We start from the raw sequence: 22,604 nt of genomic DNA on the forward strand, positions 1-22,604 counted from the left end.
TCTTGAAAGTGGCTATCACTAAAATTAGTGAATGATCTGGGCACCAGTTACCTGAGAGAGGACCACATCTTAACTAGTGCAATGACTTACAGGTAAGATTATCTGATATCCTTGCTCATTGTTGGCAATGACCTTTCCAAAGTTGCAGCAGGACTTTTGAATTGGATGGTTCTCACTTTTGGGAACTGATTCCCACTGATTGAGAAATTATATCAAGTGCATTCAAACACTGTAATTAACCCTTTATAAATTATTCCCCCCTACACTACATCCATTTAACCTAATACTACTAGTGCTAGCTTTGCATTTCCACAAATAAAATACACTTCTGTGTAGAATTGCAGCTATGGTAAGCTTTAACATAGCAGTAGTTCAAGCCTGCAAATGGTCTTGGCAGGACAACTCCTAACTGTCTAGGGTTTTATTTGTTTCTCAAGAAAATGACATCCAGCAAGTGTTCAGTTGTTGCTGACAGAGTAAAAACCCACTACAAGACAGAGAGTTTGATTTGTCTGGGGGGAGAGAATACACATCTGACAAATAAGAAAAATTAGATTATCAGTGTATAAGTGATGGATATCCTTTTTCGTCAGTACTTACCTTTTACATTCTACTTAACTTTTGATATTCAATTGATCTTGAAGATTTGCTAGGTTATACAATTTCCTTTCCCTCTGAAGTATTATCAAACGCTTTTAAAAAAATCAGTTTAAATAAAAACAAACCATTCTGAATGTATGCTTCCTGAGTCTTTACTGTTTCAAGTTTACTAATTAGTAGTCGTCAACAGTGTAACTAGTTTAGTTATATGCTTTCCAGAAGTGCTGTAATTATCCAGTTTAGTGACATCCACTGTAAATTGCTCCCTACACCTTTCAGTGTTTTCCAGATTAATAGTCTTACTCTTCCATATGCTGAAACAGACATGGTGAATATTCATTATGCAAATGATTCAGGTTCATGTCAATGTGCTTACCACCAATGCAAAATTAAAGCAATTTATTTTTAATATAGTTAAAATTGTTATTAGTGCAATAAGTCTTTAAAATGGAAAATTCAAATTAAAAATATTTACAAGTTTACACAGATAACTTAAGAGCAACAAAACCAAACCATGTACTGAGGTCACTGCAGTGTGTCTTTTTAAAGTAAAAATAAGGCAAATTAAAACTCCATCACTATTCTTGGTCCAAACTAATCAAACCTAAAAATTTATGATTGTCTTTACATATTGTTCAAGTACATCATCTGCTTCGAAACTCAAACATTTTACAGCAAAAAAAAGTTACAGAATTGTTCTTAACACATTTTCAGAATGCTGCCAGACTTCCATTTCTCCTAGACGGGACATTCTCACTGGATTGTATTTCACCTACGCAGGTTGAGCTTTCTTCATCATGATTAAAGCATTCATATGTGGTTGGCAGAGTGCCATTGACTGCTCTGTCATCTTTCCGCAAGGAGACAGGCAGATTTGCTAGAGTGAAATTTACATCTTTAAAGGCATGCAATAAAAAGATCCCCACAATGATTGTGAGAAAACCACTGAAGGTGCCAATAATGTCAGCAGCAGACATATGTTGCCACTCCTTGAAAAGAATAGCAGAACAAGTTAAAACAGATGTTGTAAAGAATACATAATATATTGGAGTCACTATGGAAGTGTTGAATATATCCAGAGCTCTGTTTAAATAGTTGATCTGTGTGCTCACACAGACGATAAGACTTAGCAGCAGAATCCAGGACAAAGGATGTTTTAGCACAGGTTTTCCTGCAATAAGTTCTTTGATAGTGATGCCCAAGCCTTTCACACAGGAGACTGACAATGCTCCAATTACAGAGCAGATTGTTATGTACACAAGAATGTTGGTCTGTCCATGGCGAGGTCCTACCACAAATATCAGTATTAAGGACACAATGACGACAAGTGTTGCAAAAACCACAAAACCTGCAGTAGGGGGAAAAAAAATCACTTATTTATATACAGTACACAAGAGCATCCAGTTAGGTACCAAGAAACACAGTGCATATTTTAAGGGCCACAAGTCAAGGTTGAGAGGCTTTTTGCTCCCCTTCATTTTATTAATTACATGTTCAAATGATGATTTTTCTTCTACCAGTCATTCAAAATGGAGGCTACAACAACTCTTATGACCCCAGGCCCCTCCCCTTTTACTGCAATCCTTGGCTTATTACAAAAGCACAGAACCAGGGGTACAGTGAGACCATCAGGTGTATGCATGTATCTAAATGCTGTCTGTGATTTGTTTTGATTTGGGTGCTTCACTCAGCAACAGGAATTTTAAGTCACCAATCGGACATGCTCATAATGCCCTCGAATAAGTCATTTCACTCCTCAGTTTCATCTGTAAAATGGAGCTTTACCTTCCTTGTAAAGTGCTTTGATATCTACAGATATCAACTGTTATATAAGAAGCAGGTCTTATTTTTATTATAATATAATGTGAAACAAAGATGACTCTCTGACCTAAATTTTAGCTACTAGTCCTAATGGAAACCTTTGATATTGTACATTTTCCCCACAGTCTATGCTTCATTATTTAATATCAGCTCAAAATTGACTTACAGATGACATTTCTTTGCAGAAAATGTAACAAGGGGAAAATAGCTGTCTGCTTCTTAGGTTAACATATTAAACTGCTAATTTATTATTCTTTCAGAACATGCTTTTACTTGGACAAAAACTGACCTCAGTTTAATCCTGGCATTCTGTACAAAATAAATTCACTGGTATCCTTCAAAGCTTCCGCTAAGTCTATTGTAGAATTCAAACTCATTTTATTTACAGATGTAGAAAAAAGAGAGGTGGTCTAACTTTTTGGTACTAGAAATTTGCAACAGTTGCAACTATAAATGAACCACAGTCCTTCTAGCAAAGTAGGATAAACATACTTATCTTCCTTCATTAGCTACCCTGCTACTTACAGATGAACTTGACATTTTCTCTCACCTGGATCTCCTAGCTTGTGGGACATTTCATTCAAAGTTTCTACCTCCTCTTCTTGTGGAGCATGAATGACCATCACAGTTGACCCCAGTATACTTAACAAACATCCAATTTTTCCATGCAGATTAAGTTTTTCATTTAAAAAATAAGATGAAAGAATGGCACTGAAAGGAAAAAATACATTGACAGATTAGGAATCAGGAGATTAATTTGCCCACAGCAGACATCAAAAAACATTAGTGTCTTAGAGAAAAGTGTTTTCTGAAGTTTAAGTAATTAAGAGCTGTTAATTGTTATTCTAAGTTAAGGCTCCAAATAAACAAAGAGGGAAAACAATCTGAATACAGAATCAAGTACATACTGCCTCACTATGCAGATAAAAGCTCTACTGCTCCCTTGTTTCTATATCTAATATAGTGCACCACCTCTAGTCATCTGCAACATTACTCATGTCCATACATTTCTATTAGACTAAATCCACTAAGCATAATTACAATTGTCTATATTAACATGTGTGCTATGCACTAGACTATCTGTAAATGTCTGGAGGCCCAGAAGTTGTTCTAAATTATGCTGCCTCCTCAAAATTGTGAGGGAGAATGTTATCCATCATCCTCTCTATGAAATCCCTCTCCAAGACAATGTGGAGTACTGGTGCAAAATCCTTGACTCTCCAAAGACGAATAAGATCCTGACTTTGGTCAGGAATAAAAATTAATTTATTAGTCTTTTCTTCCTTTTGTTTGTGCACATCATAACTGGCTTCCACCCTCAAGAAATGCAGAAGACAGGAATAGCAGGATGTTGCAAGTCAAGGTAAAGGTACACTGCTAGAGCTGTGCACGGAAGCTTGTAGAGCGCCAACTCATCTTATGCCTGGGTTAAGTCAGTGCTACTCCTTCCATTTTTATGAGTACAAAGTTTAGTCAGAGTTAAGCAGAAAGATATTTCTAAATACATACTTTGCTTCTACCTCTCTGAAATAGTGCTTCTTTCTAAACAGTTCTTACCTTACAAGAACACTGAGAGCTCCCAATGGAGTCACTAATGTAGCTGGTGCAAATGCATAAGCAGCAAAGTTAGCTACTTCACCAGCTCCCACTGCAGAATAAAAAAAGAATGAGGAAGTCTTAACACATGTAAGAGAAACCTCTGAAACTGAACAAGTGTTCCCACAGAGAAGAAATTCAACTAATATGTTCAGCTGACATGGCAGTTTAATATCAGCAGAACTCAAAGCTAGCAGATAGATATTCCATAAAACAAAACTACATCTCACCTCTAATTTAGGCTAACCTATTTTTATGCAACAGCCTCTGCATTTCCCCATCCTACTAACTCAGGTCATTTAATTCTCACATAAGCAAAATAATCTGCAATTGTATCTTCTATGAAGCAGTACATAAACTACAATGAGTCAAGCTAAATGCGCATAGTCACACTATTTAAGTCCAAAGTGTAGGAGACATGTAAAAAGATAAAACAAAACCAAAGAGAAGGAGAGAGAGAAGGTTTCAAAATATTTTAAAAGTAACTTTTTTCAATGAATGGTTTTGTATTTTGTATTGGCTGGGCTCCTGCAGAAGGGCCACGTACACCCAGGAGGCAGGGATAAAGGAGACAGCCAAAACTCCACCACCTAGGGTTTGGGGCTGTTCCCCCCCCCAACCCCAGTCCCTCACAGGGAAGCAGCCCAGGCTCATGCCTCTCCACCCCCGCGCGCGCGCATACAATCCCTCACCTGGAGGCAGCAGGGCTCCAGCCGTCAGCCCTGAGTTGCTGCAATGCAGAAGTAAGGGTGACAATGGAGTGCTAGGTCTGCTGTGAAAAGTGATAGACAAATATCACTTTTCACATAGCCACCCTTACTTCTGTCTGTGCTGCTGGGGGTGCAATGTTGCGTTCAGAGCTGGGCACCTGGCCAGCAGCTGCTACTCTCCGCTCTGCATTCAGAGCTGGGTGGTGGTATATGTCCCAGGGAACACACATAGAAAGGGGAGCCAGATCAAACAAGTTTAAGAACCACTGGTCTAGTTTAAACTGCCCAAGCTTAGTGAAATGAAAAAGTAAAATAAATAAATGGCAAAAATTAAAAAGGGGTGAAATTCTCTGCTGATCAAGAAAAACTATTGAAAACATCCACTGGAGATATATCCTTTTACACTCAAGAATGTTCTTTTTAATTTGATTTTAATTACAAAGATATTACTACTAATACAATTTATTTTTTAAATATGGATTTTTATCTCAGTGTACAGAGGTATGCACCATTTCTAGCTTTGGTTATTGTGTATTCAACAATTTTTTTTGAACATTTTGATATTTAAAATCTTAACACTGGTTATTCTTTTTGATACACCTCTACCTCAACATAACGCACGCTGTCCTCAGGAGCCGAAAAATCTTACCATGTTATAAATGAAACCACGTTATATCAAACTTGCTTTGATCCATCTGAGTGCGCAGCCCCCCCTCCTCCCGAGCACTGCTTTACCAAGTTATACCCGAATTCGTGTTATATCAGGTTGCGTTATAGTGAGGTAGAGGTGCACTTACTTGACAGAAGTCCAGCCCACCACAGCCACTCTTTAAGATATGCATGACCACCTTGACCTGGAATTGGAAGAACGAGCAATTAATCAGCAACACATAGGGGCAAGCATCAATCACTATGATTGAGAGTTATAGTCCAAAAAGAATTATTTTCAACCCATGTTATAATCATATATGCAACCACTCATTAAACAAACACCTGCAGAATTTGATGCATAATCAGAGGCTAAAGTCAAAATATTTTCAACTTCTTAAAATGTGCGGATATTCCTGTGCAATTTGCTTTAAAGATTAGCAGCGTATATATATTTCTTTGGGACAAGAAATGGCATTACAGATCGCATGATATTTGCCTATTCTGAGGTAATGTTCTAGACTCATAACAATGTTAAACAAAATTAAATAAAAGGGGATTTAACAGAGTCCCTATTCTTACAGTTGACCTAAATAGTTCCACAGTTTGTAATCCCAGTTGACTACACACGTTCTTCCTTTTATACAGTAAATTAGGAGGATATCCATAGTTTCATCTCTCAACAAGGAAACAAAGTAAATCAATACTCAAAAAAAATCAGAGTGAAAATTCAGTAGCCATTCACTAAGCATTCAAATAAAATTAAAATCAGGCAAAAGTTCTCAAGTGCATAGCATACCTGCTCTCATGGAGCCCTTCCTGGCCAGTCGGAGGAGACCCTTCTTTTTTAGGATGAAACTCCCTCCAATGAAAATGCTGGAGCTCATAGCCAACACGAGACCAATATAGAAATCATATTTTCCTCCACTCTGGGTCATTTCGTAAACTACTGAAGTGTTCAAAACCACCACATCGATCATGGAACAGAAGAGCTGCGGTCACTGGAGATAGTGTGATGCAATGCTGAAACCTGAACAAACGCATATTATCACAACAGGCTTTCATACAAATAAATCACGTCTACTTTCTTATGGAAAAAAACTGTTTGCAGCCAACAAAAATGGCAGTGTGGCTGGGCCTGCTCCAAAGAACCTGAACTCTAAAGGCAAATAAAAAAATCAGAAAATACACTGGATGAAGGTGCATACTTGAGGCAGGGGTGAAACAGGACAGATAACGGATTAAAGATTTTGAAGAAGTGCAGAAGAGCATCTAGCACTCCAGATGAGAGTTCACAGTACAAGCAGCAACAAGAAATGACGCTTGAAGACAAACATAAGCAGAGCCACGTATTTTCAAACATATAGTGTGTGTGTTTTTTCTTCATATTCACATACACACCTCTACCCCAATATAACGCTGTCCTCAGGAGCCAAAAAATCTTACTGCGTTATTGGTGAAACCACGTTATATTGAACTTGCTTTGATCCGCTGGAGTGCGCAGCCCCACCCCCCTGGAGCACTGCTTTACCGCGTTATATCCGAACATGTGTTATATTGGGTCACGTTATATCGAGGTAGAGGTGTAGTTCCACTCCATAAAACACACACAAAGTATTGCTATTTATGTTAAAATTAATTTACAATCCAGGTTTGAGTTAAAACAGCCACGCCATCCCAACAGCCACATAAGATTATGGGAACAATGGAAGAAAAAGGTTACAAAGAACTGTTCAAATCATGGTAGTTCAGTTAGCACAGACCCTTTTTCAGGATGAATAAAAATAGTGCCTTTAAGGAACTGCAATAACAACCAGCAATCCTCTGTTTACCAATAGATTTTGCAGGGTTGTTTTTCTCAGTACAAGTTTAACAAAGCATCCCTGATGCTTATCTATAATGGCGATGGAAGAATTTACTATGGAAAAGCCTTCACTCAGACTATTAGAGTCTCAAGCCTAGTTATGTGGAGAACTGCAGCAAGGGCCTGGGGAAAGTGTTAAAAAAGAACTTTTAGAACAGGAGTCAAAATCTTCAGTAATGATCTCCTGTTTCTGGCATGATATGACAACTGTCTATTTGCTCTAAATTATACTATTTTTCTGATACATGGTGCAATAAAGATATTACAGTTTCTTTCTGAGACATCAGATTTTGGATTTTTAAGATATGCGCATAAGCTGTCTTAAAACACTGAAATGTTCTGCTTAATTATATTTCAAGGTGGTTTACTAATTTCTGTCAAATATGAAAGGGAATGAACATTTCTCTCATTTCCACTTTTAAGTTGCATAGAATTTTTTTTAAACAGCTGACCAGTAGAGAACACTACCCTGATATATTGCCACAAAAAAACCCAACTCTGGATAAAAACAGCATCAAGTTTCTATATACTGGAACTGCAGAGGGAAGAGGTCAACAAAAATGTGTTGAAACTTACAGGAATATATGAAATTTTCATAATATTACTGGTTCACCTACGTAATACATGTTCCAGGTATAAAAGAAACTAGCATATAGTGCAAGTCAATTTAGCATATATATATGATCTAAAGGACAGTAATAAAATATTTCTACTTCAATGTTTATTGCCAAGATGAATTCAGAGTCTGTGCAAACACTGTAAACCCATACCACTACCTACTGCTATTTCTCAAATATTGCAGGCAGTCTGAGGGGGCTAAGGCACTGGCGCATCAAGGCCCCAACACTGTTTCCTTGGCTGAGGACACCATGCTGTGAGGAGCCCCTGATCCACTAGTGTCTTGGCACTCACACCAAGCTCTTATCCACAGCAGGTTATATGGACAGCCCTAGACCCCCCATTAAAATACTATCACCCCACACTCCTGACTGCCCCCTTGATTCACCTGACACACCTTAAAGGATATAAGGAGCGATATGAATGAGTAAGCAAGACTATGGTTCTCCCTCCTCTGCTATGCTCCCTTGACTCCTCTATTCTATTAGGTTTTTAAACATTGATATATATCAGTGTTTCAAGGTTGAATATGGTAGGGCAGTAGGTGGGCATGGTCAGAGAATGTTCTGAGATGGAACAATGAGTGGGGAAGGGGCTGACAGAAGCAGAGCTGTGTAGGACAGTGAAACATGGGGGCAATGCAGTTTGTGCATGGAAAAGTGGAATGAAGGGAAAATAGGACTCAGTCAGGGAGTATGATGAAGTGCAGCTCTGTGGTAGGCCAGGATGGGAAGTCAGTCAGTCAGTCACAAGAGACATTCAATCTCTGCAGGGAAAGCATGCAAGAAAATACACAGTAATGATTGATTTTCAGTGTTTCTACTCATTAAAAAAGAATGGGAAATTCCCACACAAGACCTCTCTGACTTTGCTAGACTGTCTAGCCCATTAATGCAAAACTGTAAAAGAAATCAGCAGTTTAGCCTGGCATAGCACCCCAATCCTCCATCCCTACCCTAACCCCCTCCCCACACAAAAAATATCACCCCCACCGAGCTAATATTCCTATCCTTGTCTACCTACTGACAACTTTTGAGAGAAGGTTGGGGTAATACTTCTGAAAGCAGGGTCCCTTCCATTTCCTGTTGGGATAATTATGTTTGGTCAATGTTTTCCATTTTAGAAATCTGACACATTCATACTGAGCAGCAGGTGGTTTCCAATTCAGCAATCTCTACAAAGTGGATGTGACAAACTGACAGAGCTCATGTTATCCTACTATACCCAAAATAAACTTAATTTCATACAGTTAAACCTTACTGAATTAGTGTAAATACCTTTTGGGGCACATTGTATAAAAAGTGCAATTGTGTGTGTGTTATTTGGGCACCGTATGTACCTTTTCAGCAGGGAGGAGGATGCTCATATACTTCCTCCTTTATAAGCCCTTTGAAACGACTCCCCCAAGAAGTTCACATACCCCTTCAAACTGGATTTTCCAGGGAACAACAAAGAAAGAGGTTTTGGATAAATAGCCCGTTTTTAAACTGGCTTGGGGCCTTCTTCCTGATCCAACAAACAGATAGGACCCAGGGTTCACGGAGGGCCTCAAACCTTAGTGAAAGATTAGAAGGAGTGGCCCCATAGGATTGTGTGTTTGTTCTGAGCTGAAGCTATGATAAACTTGTCACCACAAAGGAAACCCTGTGGATGAGGTACTGAAGGGCTGCTCTTGCCAGAGCTCATGCTAGTGTTGGGGGATTCTTTGGTAAGCTTATTTGCACACGTAGGTTCTTTTATTGTTTTAGTATGTTTTCTCTGTAATGCCTTTTACCTTAAGAATAAAATAGGGTTGCACAGGAAGTGCTGGGTGGTATCTTATAACTGTAGTAATTATACCTGGTAACCATCTCTGAAGAGAAAGCAAGCAGGTGTCATTGTGCAATCTGTCTATGGTGGGAACAGCACAGTGAAGGCAGGGAACTGTACCTAAAAATACTCTGATCAGAAGAGAGAAATAGGGTCTCCACCAGAAATGCAACAGCAGGGGAGCTGCAAGGTGAGAGTGGGTGCCCTGCCGGACCACTAAAGGGGGAAATACAGATGCAGTCACTCTGAACTGTGACAGTGAGTATGAGTAATGACTACGCTCCCTAAAACTTGACTATGTCATTCATCTCATGTGTCTCTGGTAAAACAATTCACAAATTATAGATTTTAAACAAAGCTATAGCCCCAACCCTCCAAACATAATCAGAACACAAATATTTTTGACTCCTCAATCAAGTGCTTAGTTGTGGAAGGCTTAATTTTTGATAGAACAGACCAAGGAAAGATAAAAGTTATTCAAATAATTTTAACTAGAGTAGGTTATCTTATATGGTTCAATCTAAAAATTGATTAACAGAGCAACTGAAAAGTGAGTTTATTTGCTTCAAGTCCATTCTGATGCAAAAAAAAATTTTTATTGGAAATAACCTAGTGCACTGTCTAATCTTCATGGATGCACCCGCATAGTTCAAGCGCCACTCTGTTTCTTAACATGCAATAGTGCTTCAGCAAATACCAGCATACAAGAACTTTCAACACAGCTCTTTCCTGATCAAACAGCTGTTGGGTTGGGAAAACGGCAGGAGTAACTGTTCCATTCACAAAACACACACATGGTACTGGCATTGCTCAGAATAATGTCAGGTGAGCAGTTTACAAAATACAAAAGAAATAAACACTTTCCTTGGAAAAAAATAGTTTTACTGCATACAAAAATAGATTTTATAATGAGAAACCCAATCCCAGTGACTTGTACTAGGGGTATTGCTTGTTTATTGAGTTGTTGACTTACCTGTTTATAGCATAACAGAGCCTTTGTCATACTCTTGACAGAGCTCAGAATCGGTTTTGACTTTCTTCTAAATGAATATGTGTTCTTCCATCTTTTATAAATAAATATCAAAATGAATAACTTTAAAGACTAGCATTTATGCAAATCCTTGATGCTGTAAACAAAGGACAGTACAAGTCTTTAATAGCAAAATGAGACTCAGTCCCTTGCAGAAGAAAGGCTCATTTCATGTAGTGAAGAAAGATAATCCTAAATGGCTGTCTCCCACTCCTCAATATCAGCTGAGAGGAAGTGAGGAATAAGGTCAGAACAATCCATATCATATACCCCTTAAAAGCAAAGGTCAGGACTACATTAGAAACTTGCCAGCATAGCAACATCAGGTAGGGGTGTGATTTTTTATGGTATTTTATGCCAGGAAAACCCTCCTTGCACAGATTAAGTTATACTGGCGTAAAAGAGCTTTTGCTAGCTTAGCTATTGGTCAAATGGTATATAAACTATATCAGCAAAGGCACTTTTTTGCCAGTATAAGCTTAATTGATACTAGGGGCAAGTTTACACTTTAAACACTGTGCCGCTGTAGCGCTTTAATGAAGATGCTCTAAGCCAATAGGAGAGCGCTTTCCCTTTGGCACAGTTAATCCACCTCCTCGAGAAGTGGTAGCTATGTTGGCAGGAGAAACTCTCCTCCTCATAGCACTGTCTTCACATGGGATTAGGTGGGTATAACTACGTTGCTCACGGGTGTGGATTTTTCACACCCGAGTGACAGAGTTATGCCGATATAGGTCTGTAGTGTAGACCTGACCTAGTAGGGTTTTGCTAGTACAGCTACAGCAGCAAAGCTTTTAAATACAGACTATGCCAAACTCATTTTCTCCACCCCTTCTTTTTTAGGAGACAAGGAGATGAGGAGATAGGAGAAGTCAGGCTCTAAGATTTCTCTGCTCTGGGAGAGGGAAAAAAAGATATCTGATCATGATACTGCATCATGTACCACTTGAAAACTGATGTTATGACTCACTGGCACTGAGTTGCATATAGTAGGCAATTCTCTGAATTTAGACTAGCAATACCCTAGGGCAAGTTCAGCTTGAGTCCACTGTTTCTTTCAAATTCCATCAATAAGAATAATGATCCACTTTAGATTTTCTCTCTCAATTCAAGATTGCATAAATGGTTAGCAAACAACGCTCAGTTCCTGTTTTCTTTTGAACATTTTCACGACCCATTTCTAGCTCTTACTATGAAACCTTCACAGTTTGTCTAAGGCTAATTCCAATTTTACAGTGGTATCTGTAATTTCTGGTCAAACTCTAATTGCTAGCAGATTTGAAGAAAAGCTTAGTTTGGAAAAGAAACAAGGCAAAATCCCTTTAGATTTTTCATCACCATGTAGGTGATGGCCAGTACTTTCTGTGAATGGGATAGTAATATTTTGTGACAGTTCTGTGGAGCTGAGATACAAATTGCAGATTACAATTACAGAATTTTCAAGGTAGTGACTGTCTTTTACTGTATATCTGTACAGTGCCCTGAACAATGGGGACCCTGACCATGATAAGCGTATTGAGAACTGTAATACAAATAATAATTTGTGACAAATATTTATTCCTGGAGTAACCTTCCTTTTAGTTTGTCTATTAACTGATGTGACCTATGTGACTAAATTACATTGTGCAATACATTTTAAATGTTATTTTGTAATACTAAGGCTGTTTTTAAAACACTCGCATGGCAGTCCTCTGTCCATGGTTTATAGTTTATGGAAATGGGGGAAAAAACACTTAGAGGTTTAAGCAAGAGGCCTGGTATGTTGGCTTGTCTTCACTGCAAAGTTAACTTGAGTTACAACTCAAGTCCTGTGCACCACCTTAACCGCAAGTGTGACAGTCCTTTTCTCTCCAGTTTTCTGGCCCATCATGTTTTAAAGGTTAAAACTTGAGTTAGCAGCTGCTGAGTTTTGCTAAAAAAGACCACTCTGTACTGTGGATGCAAGTGAACGCCACTTGAGTGGCGACAGTCCTCCAGTGCCTTCCCCAATTGTCCACCACCACAGGCCGAGAAAGGACAGACAGGTTTTCCCACAGTCCACTGGGAAAATATTCATAGAGCAGTTCAGCTTATTCCAGTGCAAAGAATTATGGGATATACCCCAACAGTGTTAGCTGCATACGAGTGAGTGCAGCATCACTGTGGACACAGAAGCTGGAGTGTTATTTCACACTGTGACTGGTTCTCACTTGAGCTAGGCTAACTTGTGAGAAGTACCTGACTGTAGGTAACTTTAATTAACTCTGCAGTGAAGACATAAGATAAGAAAGGCAATATCTGAGCTAGGCAGTTAAATCTCTGAAGAACTCTGACCATCATGAAGGGTTTTTCTTTTCCAATGGACCATCTCCCAGAAGTTGCCAAATCCTCTTTGTATATTTGTCTTAAAAAAAAAAAACTGGGAAAGTTGGGGAGGGGATTTAATAAATATGTCTAGGTGGACAAAGGAGAAGTTGCCCTGTAGACTGCAATACGATGCTGGCAGGTTGAGCAGTCAGAAAGAGGGGACTGCTTTCAAGGGATGTAAGCTATTCACTTTTCCTTTTTCCTCTATAACTACAAATAGTTTAGCTTATTCAAAATGAGAGTCTAGATACATTAAGCAAACCAATATTTTTGTTTCAACTTCATTTTCATTCTGTTTTTAATAAATCTTGGTTTTACTAAGATTACTGTTTATGGGTAATTTCATGCAGCATCCCCAGAAAAAACAGATCCCCATAACCTCAAAGGAGAAGAGTAAAGAGCTTCTGGAAACTACACCTCCCTCAGCCTTGGTTAAAGGGGCATGGACAAAGCTGTCTTCTCCCAGTGACTTGTACTGTAATGGAGAAGATATTCTCATAGACTCATAGGTCAGAAGGGACCAATCTGATCATCTAGTCTGACCTCCTGCACAAGGCAGGCCACAGAACCCCACCCATCCAATTTTATAACAACCCCTATCCCAGGACCGAGTTATTGAAATCCTCAAAAATGGTTTGAAGACCTCAAGCTGCAGAGACACCACCAGCAAGCGACCCGTGCCCCACGCTGCAGGGGAAGGCGAAAAACCTCCAGGGCACCTGCCAATCCGCCCTGGAGGAAAATTCCTTCCCGACCCCAAATATGGCGATCAGCTAAACCCTGAGCATGTGGGCAAGAGTCACCAGCTAGCACCCAAGAAGGAATTCTCCGCAGCAACTCAGTACCCATCGCATGCAACATCTCGCCGCAGACCATTGAGCAGACCTGTCTGGTGGTAATTCAAGATCAATTGCCCAAATTAACGATCCTATCATAACATCCCCTCCATATACTTATCAAGCTTTGTCTTAAAGCTTTGTCTTAAAGCCAGGAAAGTCTTTTGCCCCTACTATTGTTTTGGTCACAAATGCTGTAAATTTGCTAAGTGTTCTCTTACTAAGTGTATGGCCCAATTCAACATGAAATTAACTCACTCTCACAAAGTTGGCCGTTGCTCAACTGTGGAAAATCAGCTTGCCACTGAACTCAAAGTTGTGACTCAGGGATCAGTTTACTTTTGTAGAATAAAGAGCTTGGAACCACAGCCACCCACACATAACAGTATACTGCCCTTTAGGAGGCATCTACTCATAGTCTGTCCTAGTCAACTGATGTCAAAGAAACAGCTTTCAGAAGGCAACTAATCACATCAATTTAAAGAATGGAGCTATGCTCTCCCTCATAAAAATAAGAGCCTTGACAGGCAAGACAATAAGATATTGCTTTTGGGAGCAAGGGGACAGAGGGAAAACAATGTTGTGGAAAACTTCTGTGAAGTAGGAAAGAGCACCAATCAGCCACTTGACAGGAAACTCATTTGTCTTCAAAATCTAATACAGGAATAGGCCACACCTGACAACGTACACCGTGAGGAAGTTCTTTGCCTTCCAAGTTGTTCTCAACATGCCTACAGAGTAGCAAAGTAATATTTCCAAATTCCAATTTCACTTTCCTGTTTCAACATGAGCAAAGTGACTAAGTAACATTTACAGTAATGGTTCAATTTCACATTCCCACTCCATTAGGCCATAGCAGCAAGCATCCAAATAGCAAAAAAAGTTATTTTCAAACTAAACAATATTGATTAAAATACATAAGTTTGTGATAACGATACTGATTGTTAAGTGGAGACAATATTGATTAAAATACATAAGTTCGTGAGAACGATGTGCACAGCGTAGCACTTGAAATATATGCAAAGAAGGTGGAAACAATAAAAAACAATGTAACCTTTCACCTTGTGCACGTTTACCTACAGATATCACCATAAAAGTTTCCTTTGTTAAGCAATGAGAAGAGGAAGTGGCCTTACCTGGTAAAAGCTTACCTGTTCAGAAAGAGATGAAGGGGCTGGTCTACACTGAAAAGTTACATCAGCCTAGCTTTAGTTCTCAGGGGTGTAAAAAATCCACACTCCTCAGAGATGTAGTTAAGCCGACGTTAAGTGCAGGCAGTCCTAGACTGACAGAAGAATTCTTCCGTCGACCTAGCTACCACCTGTTGGGGAGGTGGATTACTTATGCCAACGGCAGAAGTCCTCCCATCATCAGAGGCAATGCCTAAGGTGAAGCACCGCAGCAGCAATGCTGTACTGTTTTAAATATAGAAATACCAGCTAAAAATCAATTGTGACTAAAACTTTCTACACATTCAACACTAAATAAAGGTGGTATTTCATGAAGCACATTAGAGAGCTAGTCTTTTTTACATTTAAAATTAGGCAGTTGTAAGTCAATACCAAGAGGATCCTTACTTAGCCAAAATGAAAAGTTTTATAACCTGTTTGCAAATGGAACATTGCTTATGGAGATGACTGTACTCTTCATTTGTGAGCAGAATGAATTGTTCCAACTTACCCAGTTTTGCCACTGAATGTAAACAAAGCCACATTAATTATTAGACAGGGTCTCCTTTATTCTAAAATAATCTATGCTGAAAATACTAAATTATAAGAGTTGTGATATAGCTCTAGCATACAAAGAAGCTATTAAACTGTCAAATATTACTACTTTTGAAGCCACATCTACACTGGAGAACTTTACAGTATAGGAATACCGGTATACTATAGATTCATAGATTCTAGGGTCAGAAGGGACCAATGTGATCATTTAGCCCGACCCCCTGCACAAAGCAGGCCACAGAACCCTACCCATCCAGTTCTATAACAAACCCCTAACCTATGTCTGAGTTACTGAAGTCTTCAAATTGTGGTTTGAAGACCTCAAGCTGCAGAGAATCCACCAGCAAGAAACCCATGCCCCACGCTGCAGGGGAAGGCAAAAAACCTCCAGGGCCTCTGCCAATCTGCCCTGGAGGAAAATTCCTTCCCGACCCCAAATATGGCTATCAGCTAAACCCTGAGCATGTGGGCAAGACTCACCAGCCAGCACTCAGAAAAGAATTTTCTGCAGTAACTCAGATCCTATAAAATTAAGTTAGTCAGGGCAGGTCTCACATCTGCCTATATATTTGTGTAGTGCCTAGCACACTGGCTGCACTGTCCCTAGGAATAAAAGGTGTGTTCTTAACTTGGGTGAGTTAACACGCACAATGTAAGGCCTTTATGCACAGCTAAAACATTTCGATAAATGGTTTTAGATAAAGAGGGGAAATGAGGAAGTATAAACCAAGAGTTCTCAAACTGGGGAGCTGCACCCCTCAGGGAGTAGTGAAGTTATTACATTGGGGGGGGGTCACGAGCTGTCAGCCTCCATCCACCACAAACCCCATTTTGCATCCAGCATTTATAATGGTGTTAAACACATTAAAAAAAGTGTTTTTAATATACAAGGGAGGGTTGCACTCAGAGGCTTGCTATGTGAAAGGGGTCCCCAGTACAAAAATTTGAGACCCACAGGTATAAACGGACCTGGAAAAGGTTTTAGGATAATGTCTGGGGAGCAATGGGGTCACACGGACAGGGAGAAGAGTAAATGGAAGCAGGAGCTGCAGCACTACAAAGCGCAATCCGGCAGTAAACATTGAGGATTCAGCGCACACTGAAGTTTAGGAAACTGCTTCCCGAAGTGGCGAGAAAAGGGCTCGGGCAGAACGACCGGCCCGGAACGTGCTAATTCGGCTGCTGCCACCACCAGCCGCCGGACAGAGCAGCAAGGGCCGCTGCCGGCGCTCCCCGAGAACCACCTCCAGCGCCACAATTTCGGGCCGACGGGAACCAGCGCGGCCGGCGGCGGCACAGACGAGCCCCCCTGGTGACCTCCCCTGCGCTGGCGGCTTGTCGCCCACAAGGGTCCCACAGCTGCCGCCCTGGGCTCCGCGGCACCAGCGCCGCTGCGGGCGGGTTGCGGTGACCACGGGCGCTCTCGCCAGGGCCCGGCCGGAGAAGGGGCTCTCGGCTGGGCCGGTTACGCGCCAGCAGCCCGACTGCATTAGCGCGCTCGCCGCCGCGGGGGGGGGGGCCCAGCAAGGGGGCGGGGGGAAACCCGCGGAGCGGCGCCTCCCCCGCGTGTCACCTGAACAGCGGCTCCGGGTCGCTCGGTACCAGCCGTGAGCGCGCGAGCGAGGAGGGAACGGGGGGGGGGGGGTTGGTGTGGGAGGCCCCAGGCCGGGGCTCCCTGCGCCACTCGGCGCGTGCCCCCGCCCCGCCTCCTCCGATAATAACCGATGTGCGGCGCGGGTTCGGGGACCAGCCTCGTTCCCAGCCGAGGACATTAACTGCCCGCGGCCCCGCCCAGGCGCTGAGAGAAGGGCGCGGCCCCCACCCCGGCCGCGAGTGCCCCTGACCTGCGGCGGCGGCTCCTCACATCCCCGCCGAGGGGCGGCCTTGGCCCGGCGCGGGAGGAGGGAAGGTGGGGCTGGTCCCTGCCCTCTCCGCCGCCATGGAGAACCCGGCGCCCAATCGCTACTTGCGCTTCCAGCCCTCGCTGGCCGTCACAGCCGGCGGAAGGGGCGGGGCCAGCACGGGGACGAGGCAGCAGCGGCCCCTCCCTAGGAGCCCCGCCCACGTGACCACTCCGTGAACGGGGGGCGGGGGCTGTGGCCGCGCGCCCCCTGCAGCAGCCCCCCGGCCTCGTCTGGGGCCAGTGCTGGGAAATTTTCAAAATCTGGGAATTTTTGAGTAAAATGTTTCAAAGTGGGAATTTTCATTCAAAACCTAAATAATCCTGGGAAAATTTCATAAAAAGTAAAAGACTTTCCAAAGCTCAAACATCCTGGGAACTTTTCATAACAAGTGAAATATTTGCACTTCTCTTAAATTGCTAGCAAAATGCTTCTTCAATTGGTGAGTATTTGTCACGTGGTTTTGGGCTGTGCTGTTCTCCTATTGATAGAGCTTCAACATAGGGATAGCTCAGTGGTTTGAGCATTGGCCTGCTAAACTCAGGGTTGTGAGGTTGAGGGGGGCACTGAGAGAACGGGGGTAAAAAAATCTGTCTGGGAATTGGTCCTGCTTTGAGCAGGGGGTTGGACTAGGTGACCTCCTGAGGTCTGTTCCAGCTGTAATGGTCTGTGAAAAGAAAAAAAAAAAGACAGTAGTTCCAAGTACGCACATGCACTCACAACAAACCAATCTGAGCAACAGCTGGCTGGCAGGTAGTGAGGAGATGGTTATCAAATTTATCTTCTAGGTAAGCTTTCTTCCAATAATTAAATATATTTCAATTCTTACTGATTATGATTAGTTTCTTGATCTGTCATTCAATCTCTAAAATTTTGTATTTCATGCTTGCAAATGCACAGGGAATGTGGACCAGAGGATTTGGCTGTTTATCAACTTGTAACAGCACCTTCCTTCAGGCAAATATTGAATATCTTCACCTACTGTGTTAAGTAATATATAATATGTTCCCTTCTTTGATTTAAATATAAACTGAAATATACATTATACTAATTATCACATTCCATTATTTCAGAAATCTCTTCACATTTTTTATCTAACATAAAAAATGAATAAAGAGACTGCTAAGGCTGGTGAGAAGAGGACTGCAGGAGTAGATAGAGATCCATCCACACTGAAAGGAAACCAATGGGATAGACCCCTGACAGTATTGAAGATTCAGGGTGTATTTCTGTCATAGTATAATTCCCAACTCTGGACTTTAGCGTCCAGGTTATGGGTACTAGCCTAAAGTCCTCTAAACTTAATTACCAGCTTAGATTCTGTAGCGCTGCCACCAATCAGGAATTCCAGGGCCTGATTACCCTCTGGTCCCCCCAAACCCTTCCCTGGGGACCCCCCCCAAGACCCAAATTCCTTGAGTCTCACCACAAAGGGGAATAAACCATTTCCCTTCCCCCTTCTTTCTTCCTCCCAGCTCTTTCCCGCCCTGGGTACACTAGGAGACCCCCCCCCCCGAGAGGAATGTTACCTTCCCCCTCCCTTCTTCCCTGGAGAGAGATACAGAGATAAACACAGAGAGCAGGTTTTTCTTCCCTCCTCCCTTTCCTTTCTCCCACCAATTCCCTGGTGAGTGCAGACTCCCTTCCCTGGAGTCTTACAAAAGATAACCAAAAAATCAATTAGATTCTAAAAAAAAAAAGGAGGAAAACTTTAATAAAGAAGGAAAAAACATAAAAATTGTCTCTAATCAAGATGGTAAATATACAGGGTTTTTAGCTTATAGACAATAGAAAGAAGCTTTCTCCAGCAGAAACACAATTTAAGCTACTTCCAGCAAGTACACATCTGCAAATAAAGAAAAACAAGTTAAAAGACTATAACCGCCTTTGTTCTTACTCACTATTCTGAATAGATAAGAGACTGTAGCAGGGAGATTGGCAGAAACCTGGTTGCACCTCTAGTCCAGTCCAGGACCCAGAGAGAACAACGCACAAACCCAAAACCCACAAACAAAGGCTTCCCTCCACCTAGATTTGAAAGTATCTTGTTTCTTGATTGGTCCTCTGGTCAGGTGTTTGGGTCCCTGTTTGTTAACCCTTTACAAGTAAAAGAGACATTAACCATTAACTATCTGTTTATGACAACTTCCACCAAAAGAGAAGCCATCTACTTTCAAAAAAGCCTTTCAAGACTCATGGCTTCAAGAAGGTAAATACAAAAACTAGCTGCAGAAAGTAGAAAACAATTGTTTAGCTTATTGCAAATGTTGTGATGTAAAAATCCAGGAAGGTACTAGCGACTTAGATAAGCATGCAAATGGTAAAAAACAAAAACAAAAGTTTGAGACAGTATCTAATACAAAGAAAATTGATATGTTTAATAAAGATTGTAAAATTACAAAAGCACAAACATTTGAAGAGCAAGTTAAAAATGCAGAGATTAGAATGGTTTGTCACTTTGCTGAACATGTCAGTATTCAATCTGTAGAACACTTAACTGAAGTAGTTAAAAAATGTTTCCCTGATTCCAAAATTGCTGAGGCTGTAACATTAAAGAAGGATAAATGTACTGCTATAATTAGCAATGTTTTGGTGCAAACTGAGACTGAGGAACTTGTAGAAAAATTCAAAGTTAATGAATTTAGATTATTCAGGTCAATTCATGTTTGCAAATATATCTGAACTGGCTAAAAATGTTTTCACATTACCACATTCAAATGCAGCTTGTGAAAGAATTTTCTCCATGGTAACTGACCTAAAAACCATAAAAAGAAACTGTATGACAACCAAAACACTCAATTCTAGTGTAGTTACAAGGTCAACTTTGAAAGCAAAGCAAGAGAAATGTTACAAATTTGTAGTTACTATTAAGCACTTGTATGTACATTGTAAAAATATGCACAGTAAAAATGAGTGATAAAACTAGTAAAAATATTGATGGTAATGATGTTTCTAGTGACGACTCAGACCATGAGTTAGAAAATGGATAAAACTCAGAGATTAAGGAAAATTATATGAAAAGTGTTATTTGTTCTTTGTTTGCTTTTTTACCTTTTTTTATTTTTTCAAAGTAACTTTGTACAGTACACTGCAGGGCACATGCTGTACTTATTAATACTTATGTTTTTAAAATAGTGAAATTTGTGTAAAACACTGTCCTGTCATTTCAGTCCAACTCCTCGTGTTAAATATTTTATTTACTGTATAAGTAACAAGTTTAAAATTGAAAAAGTCTATACGTAGAAAAATAATGTGAAATATCTTGAATGAATAAGAATAATTTTGATATAATATATAGTTATTACAAACACAGTACCTTCCTCTGAGATTCTGAAATATAAAAAACTATCTGGGAATCTTTCACCAGATTTGGGAAATTTTTAGCGCTAGGTTGGGAAAAGTTGGCATCACGATATAGAAGCACTGTCTGAGGCCAAGCCCGTCTGCAGGCTGGGAGACCAGGGTTAACCCTGTGTGGGGCCCAGGCTGCGAGGCGGGAGAGACGAGGTTGGGAAGGGAATAGAGCTTAGGGGACCCACTGCGGCAGGTGAGAGCCAGACGCACTTTCCAGCCACACCAGGGATGGAAGATAGGGTGACCAGACAGCTAGTGTGAAAAATCAGGACGGGGGTAGGGTGTAATAGGAGCCTATATAAGAAAAAGACCCAAAAATCAGGACTGTCCCTATAAAATCAGGACATCTGGTCACCCTAGTGGAAGAATTGCTCTGTGCAACCTTGTCTCTGTTCCCGACTGCTGTGGGGATGATAAACAATACTACCTGCCTCTAGGGTGACCGGATGTCCTGATTTTATAGGCACAGTCCTGATTTTTGGGTCTTTCTTATATAGGCTCCTATTACCTCCCACCTCCTCCCGATTTTTCCACAACTTGCTGTCTGGTCACCCTTCCTGACTCCCTCACCTTGTCACCTCCAGCTGCAAGGGAGGGCCTGGTCCTGATCTCCTGCCACCAGCTGAGCTAGATCTCCAGTCTGTGCCAGGAACCAGAGCTGGGGCATGACCTCACCTCCTCCAAGAACCAGTTAGTGCTATCATGAACTGGACAGAAAGGAGCACAAGGTGGGGAGGCCAGTTATTGTATTGAAGCTACCTGTTCCTTTCCTGACCAGCTCACACCCACTTTCCCGAGCCAACCTTTGTTTTTGTTTGTTTAAAACAGGCAGACAGGCAAACTATTTATCCCAAAACCCTCTCCCGTCCAGGCACAGTCCCAAAGTAGTTATTCATGTCAGCCCCAGCCTCCCTTTTCTTAAAATTTAACATAAAAATCTGACAAACAACAAAGAAAGATTTTCAAACTTTAAGGGAAAAAATGTGTTGGACAATGCAATTTATCCCATAGTATTTTACTTTTCAAATAATAGATAGGAGGTTAAATATTTTCTGTAACTTATCTTCCCTTTTCCCACTTTTTTCCTTATTACTTTATACTTTCCTGTGGTCAAAATATATTTTCCCGTACACACTACAAGTACTATTTTTGATTAAAGTCTCGAGTATATTTTATACTCTGACTAGTTAAGCTGATTTCTCAACCTGACACAAGAGTGATATACCCAACTTTAAACAGCTCAGTCTTAGGACCCAGGGGTGTTTTGGTTTTTTTTGGACAAGACTACAATATTCCTCCTGAGATGCTCTAAAACTTACACATTCAGAGGCTGTCCTGCAATTTAAGGGGACAGTGTGCATATTGGAGAAAACAGGGTGCATGATTGTTACCTTTTCAGATGGGGGTAGATTCTGTTTAGCCTCTGTGCCTTGCTGCCAGTCTTGTCTTTCCAACCTCTCTCATAGGTCAACTTGGCTCCTTGTTGCTCTTCAAGAATGGTGGCATCTGGCTTGCTTTTTTATTTTTCAAACAACAGAGAATCTCTCTTAGGCAACTCACTGTATTTCCTCACCAAGTGACTGCTCATTTAATTCGATCTTAACATTACTAGACAAAAATGGCCCCTCCCTGTACCAGACAGTCTCTATAGCATACTGAGGATCAAGGGGTGTTTTTAAATTCTAGGCCTATTTTACTCTCGATTGCATTTTATCTTGTGGATACAAGATTAAAACTGATGTAAAAA

General features: G+C 41.0%; 1 protein-coding gene across 3 annotated transcripts; it reads right to left on the bottom strand.

Annotated features, from left to right (window-relative positions):
• Positions 1–984: 984 nt before the first annotated feature.
• NIPA2 (NIPA magnesium transporter 2) lies at positions 985–17,581 on the bottom strand. 3 transcript variants are annotated; one of them, XM_050919518.1, is made up of 6 exons: positions 17,447–17,581; positions 6,175–6,376; positions 5,525–5,581; positions 3,979–4,069; positions 2,972–3,132; positions 985–1,948 (listed from the first exon to the last, which is right to left on the bottom strand). In XM_050919518.1, exons 2-6 carry the CDS (start codon positions 6,353–6,355, stop codon positions 1,311–1,313), a joined length of 1,128 nt encoding a protein of 375 aa, XP_050775475.1. In that variant the 5' UTR covers positions 6,356–6,376; positions 17,447–17,581; the 3' UTR covers positions 985–1,310. The 3 variants fall into 3 exon arrangements, with proteins under 3 accessions (XP_050775475.1, XP_050775484.1, XP_050775492.1); XM_050919527.1 differs by lacking the exon at positions 17,447–17,581 and adding an exon at positions 17,176–17,246; XM_050919535.1 differs by lacking the exon at positions 17,447–17,581 and adding an exon at positions 10,640–10,728.
• Between the last annotated feature and the right edge of the window lie 5,023 nt (positions 17,582–22,604).

This window comes from Gopherus flavomarginatus, chromosome 1, assembly GCF_025201925.1.
Source record: "Gopherus flavomarginatus isolate rGopFla2 chromosome 1, rGopFla2.mat.asm, whole genome shotgun sequence".
Taxonomy (NCBI): Eukaryota; Metazoa; Chordata; order Testudines; family Testudinidae; genus Gopherus; species Gopherus flavomarginatus.